The sequence below is a fragment of the Polyodon spathula genome, chromosome 48, assembly GCF_017654505.1.
Source record: "Polyodon spathula isolate WHYD16114869_AA chromosome 48, ASM1765450v1, whole genome shotgun sequence".
Taxonomy (NCBI): Eukaryota; Metazoa; Chordata; class Actinopteri; order Acipenseriformes; family Polyodontidae; genus Polyodon; species Polyodon spathula.
In genome coordinates, this window is record NC_054581.1 from 1,330,474 (window position 1) to 1,340,393 (window position 9,920).

A 9,920-nucleotide genomic window follows, 5' to 3' on the forward strand; every position below is an offset into this window, starting at 1 on the left:
GTTACTGAAACTAAACTGAGTCAAGCAGAGCAGCGTTTGGGCTCTAGTGCCTTCATCAGTGTTACTGAAACTAAACTGAGTCAAGCAGACCAGCGTTTGGACTCTAGTGCCTTCATCAGTGTTACTGAAACTAAACTGAGTCAAGCAGAGCAGCGTTTGGGCTCTAGTGTCTTCATCAGTGTTATTGAAACTAAACTGAGTCAAGCAGAAGCGTTTGGGCTCTAGTGCCTTCATCAGTGTTACTGAAACTAAACTGAGTCAAGCAGAGCAGCGTTTGGGCTCTAGTGCCTTCATCAGTGTTACTGAAACTAAACTGAGTCAAGCAGAGCATGAAACTAAACTGAGTCAAGCAGACCAGCGTTTGGGCTCTAGTGCCTTCATCAGTGTTACTGAAACTAAACTGAGTCAAGCAGACCAGCGTTTGGGCTCTAGTGCCTTCATCAGTGTTACTGAAACTAAACTGAGTCAAGCAGAGCAGCGTTTGGGCTCTAGTGCCTTCATCAGTGTTACTGAAACTAAACCGAGTCAAGCAGACCAGCGTTTGGGCTCTAGAGCCTTCATCAGTGTTACTGAAACTAAACTGAGTCAAGCAGACCAGCGTTTAAACTTCATCAGTGTCAGTGCCTTCATCAGTTACTGAAACTAAACTGAGAGACCAGCGTTTGGGCTCTAGTGCCTTCATCAGTGTTACTGAAACTGAGTCAAGCAAACTGAGTCAAGCAGAGCGGCGTTTGGGCTCTAGTGCCTTCATCAGTGTTACTGAAACTAAACCGAGTCAAGCAGACCAGCGTTTGGGCTCTAGTGCCTTCATCAGTGTTACTGAAACTAAACCGAGTCAAGCAGACCAGCGTTTGGGCTCTAGAGCCTTCATCAGTGTTACTGAAACTAAACCGAGTCAAGCAGACCAGCGTTTGGGCTCTAGAGCCTTCATCAGTGTACTCTTGATCAGAGCCCCAGTTCTGTGAAGCGTTGTCTAGCCTGGTCTTTGTTTTGTTGAGTACAGCTGCTCCGTGTTTAGATTTGTTTCCATCACATATTTCCGCTCGTGATCAGTGGGGATTTCCACAGCTTCAGCGGCAGAGGAAGTGTGATCTGTAATGGGCTTCTGTTTGCTGTGCAGGAAAGGAACATCACTGTGTTTATGCATTAACACCTAATAGAGAGACTGCACCCACCCTGTAAATCTGTACAGCAAAGGATCCCTGTGTGTTATGTTACGTGTTTAACACAGTTTACCCTGGTTCGTCATGTTTATTAATATGCTTTACCAGACCTCTCTGTGTTTTACAATGCTTCCCTATGCTTTACCAGACCTCTCTGTGCTTTACAATGCTTCCCTATGCTTTACCAGACCTCTCTGTGCTTTACAATGCTTCCCTATGCTTTACCAGACCTCTCTGTGCTTTACAATGCTTCCCTATGCTTTACCATACCTCTCTGTGCTTTGCAATGCTTCCCTATGCTTCCCCATCCCTCTCTGTGCTTTACAATGCTTCCCTATGCTTTCCCATCCCTCTCTGTGCTTTGCAATGCTTCCCTATGCTTTACCAATGCTTCCCTATGCTTTCCCATCCCTCTCTGTGCTTTGCAATGCTTCCCTATGCTTTCCCATCCCTCTCTGTGCTTTACAATGCTTCCCTATGCTTTCCCATCCCTCTCTGTGCTCTGCAATGCTCATCTCTTCTTCACCGTGCTTTCACAAGGCTTTATTACACTTTATGGTTTTACTATGGGACACAGTGAGCTACTGCCCCCTGGAAGACAAAGACCAGCACTGCAGGTTAATCTCCCTGAGCACCGCAGAAGCTCCAAAGCCAATGCAGGGCTTCCTACACAACCCCCAGCTAGCCATATACGTTTAAAAAGTATTTAAAAAAAAGTGGGGTTTAGTCTATGCTATTCAGTGCACAGGGTCTGTTTTCTGGTCTATAGTCTATGGTATATGCTGTCCAGCATATGGTCTGTGGTGTATAATCTAGTCTATGGTACCGAGGCCAGCAGAGTTTTTGTACAGCCAAGATACAGCCCTGATCACGTGACCGTCGTGCAGCTAAGAAATCAAACTGTCACATGATTTGAATGAAAGAGGAAGGCTGTGACAGGCTCTAAGCAGCTCAAAACCAGGGAAAAGCAGATTTAGAGAAGCCTGCAGTGTTAATCAAACACCATTAGTGATTCTGCAGTGATAAACCCCAGTCTGAGTTTAGCCAATTTTGTTTATAGCGGCACCAATCCAATACTGTGTCACTGCTACGCTTTGCATGTATTCGATAAATCCTTGAACTTCAGGGAACTAACAAGTGAACTCCCCCGCTACACAGGATTGAAGTAATGCTTGTACTGAATCGTGTTGTTTACAGCCCTTCCTTCCTCTCTCATTAAACGGTCCAGTCCGCCTGCAGTGAGTCAGCATCCTGTCCGAGGTGTGGCCGAAGAACAATGTAGCTCCGGACACCTGCTTCTGCCAGGGCCCGAATCCGCGGCGCGCGCAACTCCCCTCCCAGCGTGTCATTTCCTGGTAGAGGATACAACCTGGCAGTAAACAGGCAGGCCAGCGTAACCAGTGCTGTCGTTTACAAGGAACTTGTACAAAACTGGTAGTAGTTACAGTAAGTGTTTACTTTGAAAAAGCAGTTACAGTTACAAATAGTTACTTTGCAGTTTACATTTTACCGAGAGATTGTTTTTTTTTGGGTGGGGGTGGGTTCGGTTTGGTCGGGCTGCTGCAGCTGTTTTTATTTTTTCTTTCATTGATTTGAAATGTAATTTGAATCATTTAGGTCAGATTACTTGAAGTTCAAAATGTCTTCGATGAGTGGTAAAGCATATTTTAAAAAGAAAACAACAATTTTTACAGGGGTGGGGCTGAAACCACTTTTGTAGACCTCACATCTTTACGTGGCTGGCACCCTTTATTTTTGTCTGTTGTGGTCCAGTTTGCTCAGGGGCTGAATTACAGCGCTGGCTGTCGTCCTGGTAACCTCGCTCCCGCTCACATCTGCATCCTGCGCGGACAGGAAGTGCTCTCCTCCCAGAATGCCCTGCACAGGATGTCCTGGACTGGGTGGTCTTGCCTTATCTGGAAAGCTCCCTCAGGAGCGCCTTCTCAATCCTGTTTTTCTCCGCGCAGGAAAGTCCTCTGTTTCTTTATATGGCAATGCTGAGGCGTCCTGCGCTGTCCTGCACCCTTCAACCCCCTCAGACTGCGAGATTCGAGATTCTGTAGGGCACTTTTACTCCTTCCCTAAATGGGTCTGAAATGTGCAGTTTAAAAAGACACACATAACAAACCCAACACTGAAAATGTTTGATAAATTCAATGCTGTTTCAATTTGTTTGACACTGCACCAGCTCAATAATATGACCCAAACCATAATAGCATGGTAACTGGATCTCTTTCATTGTGCTGTTCGGTGACTTCACAGTGCTTAGTCTTTGGCACAATCTAGTGGACAAAACGTTACAGTTAGTATTTGGTAAACTTGTCGTTGGCAAAAAAAAAAAAAAAAAATCCTTTTGTTTCAAAGACGAATTACTTTTAAGTTTGTAAGGGACTGTTTTGGATTTCCAGTGGAGCTCAATACCGTATTTATCTCATGCGCGGTCACTCGCAGTATTCTGCTGTGCCGGCGTGCCTGCTGTTGTCCTCTAATCCAGCAGGTGTCGCCATTTCTTCACTCCACAAAAGGCGTTCTGAATGGTTCATTGATTGCAATGTAATTTTTTTTATTTTTATTGTTTTTTTTTACCGGTAGCATTGTTTGCTGTTATCAGAGTTGCCGGGTCCGCGGTTTTACCCGCGGTATTTGGGCTACTTCAAAAAACGCCAGCCGCGGGAAGTGTTAAAGGAGCCGCGGGTTGATAATGCAATTAGATTAGTGGTATAACATTAAAAGATCGAAACTGTTTTCGTGTTTGCAATACTGTTTGGGATACAGAAGCCAGCGTTTTGAGATGTTGTAGTTTAAAAATGTAGAGTTTTGGTACAATATTGCCAGTGGATCATGTTAAAATCTTGTACTTTGTTCTTTTTTGTTATGTATTTATCTAAAATAGAGTTAAAGTTACACTGTAATTAAGTAATATGCTTTTACTTATTTGTAAAATGTACTGGCTTCCAGGGAGCTCTGAGATTGGAGGAGTGGATATCTGAATGAGCCAATGGGGAGAGAGGATGAACAGAGGGTGATAGCAAGGAACTATGGGAATTTGAGTTTTAACCTGGCCAGGTTCCTGCTCCTAATGAAAGGGACAGGTGGGTGAAACTTACACCCACTTTATGGAGCATGTGAATTGCTACAACACTGCTAGAATACAATGAGAACTGGGATGCAGCAAGTTTGGATCACAGCGAGTTATCTCTACAGTGACAGATTAGCAGTGCAAGGGTAGCGCATCAGCTGAGGATCCAGTAACGTGGTGCTGAGGTCAGGCAAGTCCAGCGCAGAGCTGGAGGGGGTGGATCCCCCCCCCACCCAAGGCTGGGTAGTGGTTTATTCTCTTAAGTTGCAGTTCCAGTTCCAGGTATTGCCAAAGATTGCTAGCTTCATAGAGCTGTGCTGGTGAACTCTGAGCTCTCTCTCTCTCTCTCTCTCTCTCTGTCTCTCTCCTCCCTCGTTCCTCTGGTATATTGACCCCAGCTTGTGCTGTGCTGTGCCGCAGGGCTGCATGGCGGTGCCACGGTACTCTTCCCCCCCGGACGGGGGCTGGGGCTGGGTCATCGTGTTCTCTCTCTTCCTGGAGTCAGCGCTGGTGTTCGGGCTGATCCGCTCCTTCGGCGTGTTCTTCGTGGAGTTCGTGGAATACTTCGAGGAGCCGGCCGTAGCTGTGTCCTGGATAACTTCCATCGGGGTCGCAGTGCAGCAGTTTGCAAGTCAGCCACTCTCCCTGGTTCTTCGGGTCTCTGATCCCCCTCTTCTCTCCTCTCTCCCTGGTTATTTATGTCTTTGATCCTCCTCTACTCTCTCCCTGGTTATTCGTGTCTTTGATCCTCCTCTCCTCTCCTCCCTGGTTATTCGTGTCTCTGATCCCCCTCTTCTCTCCTCTCTCCCTGGTTATTTATGTCTTCGATCCTCCTCTCCTCTCTCCCTGGTTATTCGTGTCTCTGATCCCCCTCTCCTCTCTCTCCCTGGTTATTCGTGTCTCTGATCCCCCTCTCCTCTCCTCCCTGGTTATTCGTGTCTCTGATCTCCCTCTCCTCTCCTCTCCTCTCTCCCTGGTTATTCGTGTCTCTGATCACCCTCTCCTCTCCTCTCTCCCTGGTTATTCGTGTCTCTGATCTCCCTCTCCTCTCCTCTCTCCCTGGTTATTCGTGTCCTCTCCTCTCCTCTCCTCCCTGGTTATTCGTGTCTCTGATCCCCCTCTCCTCTCCTCTCTCCCTGGTTCTTCGTGTCTCTGATCCCCCTCTCCCTGGTTCTTCGGGTCTCTGATCCCCCTCTCCTCTCCTCTCTCCCTGGTTATTCGTGTCTCTGATCCCCCTCTCCTCACCTCTCTCCCTGGTTCTTCGTGTCTCTGATCCCCCTCTCCTCTCCTCAGGTCCGCTCGCGAGTGCGCTCAGCAGTGCGTGGGGGGCACGGTCGGTGGTAATGGTGGGTGGAGTCCTGGCCAGTTTGGGGATGATCCTGGGCTCTCTGGCCAGCAGCCTGACTCACCTGTACCTGTCCATCGGGCTCATCTCAGGTGAGAGACCCTCACACCTGCGTAGCACTCCCCACTTCACAGGGGCTGCACTGAAAAGCGTGTCAGAGTTTCTGCACGCTGTTAGACCTCGAACAACAGTAAAGGAAGAATCCTTCGTGTCATGATCCAGGGAACTTGTTTTTGTTGTACTTTCTGGATTATAAAACCAAAGCAAGGGAATTGCCAGGCAGAAAAGCAGGTTTAGAGAACATGTTTTACTGCAGATTCACACTGTACAGCCAGAGAACGAGGTCAGCATGACCTCTGGTTTAAATAAATCATTCATAGAAAAGCAATGGATCAGCCATCTCTCTCTCTCTCTCTCAGGTCTGGGCTGGGCGCTGGTCTTCACCCCCTCCGTTGCCATGGTAACGCGCTATTTCCACCAGCGACGCACTCTGGCCATGGGGGTGGGCGTGGCCTCCTTTGCCTTCTCGCCGCTCTTCCAGTTCCTGGTGGATCACTACGCCTGGCGGGGGGCCCTGCTCATCCTGGGGGGGCTGACCCTGAACCTCGTGGTGTGCGGGGCTCTGCTCCAACCCCTGAGGCTGCTGCAGGACCAGAGCATCACAACCAGCCCGCAGGTAGATCACAACCAGCCCACAGGTAGAGAGAGAGGGGGGGGGGGAGAGGAGAGAGGAGGAGAGGAGAGAGAGAGAGAGAGAGAGAGAGAGAGAGAGAGAGAGGAGAGAGAGAGAGAGAGAGAGGAGAGAGAGAGAGAGAGAGGAGGGGGGCAGGGGGCAGGGGCGGGGGGTTAGAGAGAGAGAAAAATAAGGGCCAGCACAGTTGTTCAGGGAAACAGACTTTATTTGACATTAAGTTTTGATTCACTTTTTTTCCAGTGCTGATGTGACTGCTGCAGAGTCTATGTCTAATATTGGGCTTCTGGTTTTCAATTAGCTCTCAGTTACTAAACTAACAAACTCTTAACTTTTTCCCAGCTCTAAACGGTTAAGCAAATAATTATTTCAGTTAAGGGTTGAGCAACTGAGCGCTCAATTGGAACGAAAACCAGAAAACTCTGCTTTTGAGAAGCCCTGATCTGATGCAAAGCTTTGTAAGTCTTTCTTGTCCATTGTGTTCCCAGAACTCCAGCTCCTCCTCCTCCTCCCCGCTCCTCTCCAGGCTGTGGTCCCTGTTCGACCTCTCCTTGCTCAAACACTGGCCCTTCCTTACCTACACAGCCGCTGTCACCCTCTTCAACGCCGGCTACTTTATCCCATACATCCACATGGTGGCCCATATCCAGCAGAAGGGCTTCTCCGAGTACCAGGCTGCCCTCGTCATGTCTCTTGACCGGACTCATGAGTCCGGTGGTCGACGGGGCAGTCAGAGATTGGCTGGCCTCACATCCTGGGGCTCTGTGCCCCGGAGCAGGCCGGCCCACAGTCCATACGCGTCCCACTCCACCGACGTAGTGTAGGCCGAGGCACCTGCGACCTCCCGTGTCCTTTCGGGCGGAGGGTACTGACCTATAGCGGGTGCTGCGTTGGAGCCACCGAGTATGGGCCGAGGACTGGAGCGGACCCCATGAGGTGGTGGCATTCGTCTTCCTGGGGACGATAACTCGGGTACTGTGGTCACACCATTTTTTTTTTGGTTGGTAAAAGCAACGCTAGAGTTTCTATAGCACCCTTCCACCCCGTTAAAAATTTTACCAATTAAAAACCACATCGACGTCTACTGGCTCTGGCTGCAGATGATCGAGAGCGTGGGGGGGCTGTTGGGGTCCCCGCTGTCAGGTGAGGGGGTGGGGGGGCTTTGGGTGTGTGTCCAGAGCTTTTGTTCAACTTTTTTTTTTTTAATTGTTCTATTTCTACAAGCTAGATTTTATATCTTTTTAGTTTTTAAAATTTTACAATTAAAACCACATTTTTCTTTTTTTTTATTTCTGTGTGATCAAATTCTGGATTACACTGTTATTAATTTAATGCTGTGTCTCTTGTAGAACTCACAGTACTGTGTGTGAATGCTGTGTCTCTCCTCAGGCTGGCTCAAGGACCTCACTGGGGATTTCACTGCCTCGTTCCTGGTCGCTGGGGCATTCCTCCTGGCCGGGACTCTGGTTCTGTTCGCTCTGCCCCGCTTCTTCTCCTGTTCGGGCCCTCAGAACCAACGCTCCGAGTCTGAATCGATATCCAACGGAACCAGGCCCCCTAGCAGCAGCCACCCAGAACCCCAGAACTCCACGGAGACCCAAGCAGCCCTGCTGACCGGACCGAGTGAGACTGACCTTTGCCGGGTTGGGTCAGAACCACAGTACTATGCAGGTTGAGGACACAAACTGCTGATGGACTCATCTACCTCTGTGAGCCAATCAGAACAGAACAGGGACCAAATAGCGCTCCACACTGGCCTCTGCATTGAGGCACGAGGGCTGCAGGGTCTGGAAGAGGCAAGAATGGAAAAAAAACAAGTGTGTGTAGCTGGGGTTGTGCGTCTCTGTCTGTGTGTAGATGTGTGTGTGTGTGTCTGTGTGTAGGTGGGAATGTGTGTCTGTGTATAGGTGTGTATCTGCCTGTCTGTTTCTGTATATAAACATGAAACCTGCTTAACCCTCAACAGAGAGAAGTTTAACATTAAGAATTATTCCTGAATGACTTTTCTATACACACACACACACACAAACACACGTACGTACGTTTTTGCAGCTTGTAGTCACTCGTGGAATTCTGCATGTTTTTTTTTTATTGCAAATCACACACAAGGGCTTCGCAGGCTACAAGGAAAATATTTACTTAGTTTATTAAAAAAAATCTTTTTATGATGAAGAAGGAAAAAAAAAACATAACAAAAAAAAGCAAATCAATTAAGACACTAATAGACACAGGATCTATACAGCAGACTCACAGCAGGGCTGCAATTAACTTTTACAGCAGACCACGCTAGGCATTTTGGCTCACACATGGAGAAGGACTGAACTAAATAGAGGAGCTGGCCGAGCCTCATCTTGATAACCATTAGCCAGTGACATTGCCTGACCCCAACAGATCTCCGAAATTGAGACAAGCTGTACCTACAGCCCAAGACTAGGCTACCAGGAAACAGCAGCGTCTTGCTTTATAATCTGCAGTGCTGATCTGAAAAATCAGCTTTTTTTAAAAAACAGCTTAATATGCAAATATGCAAAAAATGTGTGCAGTAAGTAGATCAAACTAATTTAAAGACCGCACCAGCGATAGTGTTTATCAAGCTAATAAGAGGTAAGAGAATGGATTTGAAAGATGGCCTGCACTCCTTTAAAAGGGGTAACAGTAACACTATTAATAAAGCTAACAAGAGGTAAGAGAATGGATTTGAAAGCATTGATTTCTGGGGGTCAAGCAGCATCACTGATCTTTTAAGCAAGACACACACATGGCTCTGAAAACACGCAAACTCATACAAACGTCATGTTCCCCTATTTTTACACTTTTAAACAACTAGAGGGGGCAAAATAACATTTTCTGATGGTTTTTTTTTTTTTTTTTTTGCTTTGCTGTAAACTGCTGTTTTTGATCAATGTTACCTTAGCACACAGTGCCACCACCTGGTCAAAAGGTGTAACTGCAGCTTAATTTATTTATTTATTTATTTATTTTAAAAGTCATTTGAATGGGAATTGGCTCAGTCTGGCAATGGGAAGCGATTGTTGCTATGCAGTTCTGTATTTGCATTAGAAAACCTTGAATAAGCATTTGAATCAAAAACTACAAATTCATAATTGGCTAGAATAACGAGTAAACGGCTTCTAATTAAGTGATGCTCATTGTCCTTTTGCCTTTTTAACATGCTTGCAAATCAGAATACTGAGAAGCCTGGATCGAGAGAGAGAGAGAGAGAGAGAGAGAGAGAGAGAATGGAAGACTAGCAAGCAAATGCATGGTGACCTATGATGATGCCAGTGTTTCCCCATATAAAGCAATGGAAAAAAACTCAGGTTGACATAATGCAGGCAGTCAAAGGGTATTTATATTAGTACACGTCAGCACCATCTAGTGCACAGCTACTGTACTGCAGGCAAAACAAAAATAAATCCCTAAAATTGGTTTGGTAGTTTACAGTACCTAAGTCTAATTAGGGGAGGTCTGATAAGCTTGGGGCTGAAAATACTGAATACAGCCTTAATTAAATAGAGATATAATATTGGCTTTGCCTTGCTGTGAATAGGAGTCAACAGGACTGTCCAAATGCAGAGGTGGTTTTTTGCCGAGATGGCTGAAGTAGGGTTATAACGTACAGACTAATTACCGGCCTAACGA

At 47.0% G+C, this 9,920-nt stretch overlaps 1 protein-coding gene across 1 annotated transcript; it reads left to right on the plus strand.

The window, feature by feature from the left end:
* Nucleotides 1–1,591: 1,591 nt before the first annotated feature.
* Nucleotides 1,592–7,954, plus strand: LOC121306476 (monocarboxylate transporter 13-like). Its single transcript, XM_041238197.1, has 7 exons — nt 1,592–2,609; nt 4,641–4,873; nt 5,536–5,679; nt 6,007–6,263; nt 6,767–7,093; nt 7,310–7,421; nt 7,668–7,954. Exons 2-7 carry the CDS (start codon nt 4,669–4,671, stop codon nt 7,952–7,954), a joined length of 1,332 nt encoding a protein of 443 aa, XP_041094131.1. The 5' UTR covers nt 1,592–2,609; nt 4,641–4,668.
* Nucleotides 7,955–9,920: the final 1,966 nt, after the last annotated feature.

Bases quoted from the DNA above. Each gene is read 5' to 3' on its own strand.
- LOC121306476 (XM_041238197.1), top strand. From the start codon at position 4,669: ATGGCGGTGCCACGGTACTCTTCCCCCCCGGACGGGGGCTGGGGCTGG. The intron at 4,874-5,535 runs GTCAGCCACTCT...TCCTCTCCTCAG, and splicing joins CGCAGTGCAGCAGTTTGCAA to GTCCGCTCGCGAGTGCGCTC. The intron at 7,094-7,309 runs GTAGTGTAGGCC...GAGTTTCTATAG, and splicing joins ACGCGTCCCACTCCACCGAC to CACCCTTCCACCCCGTTAAA.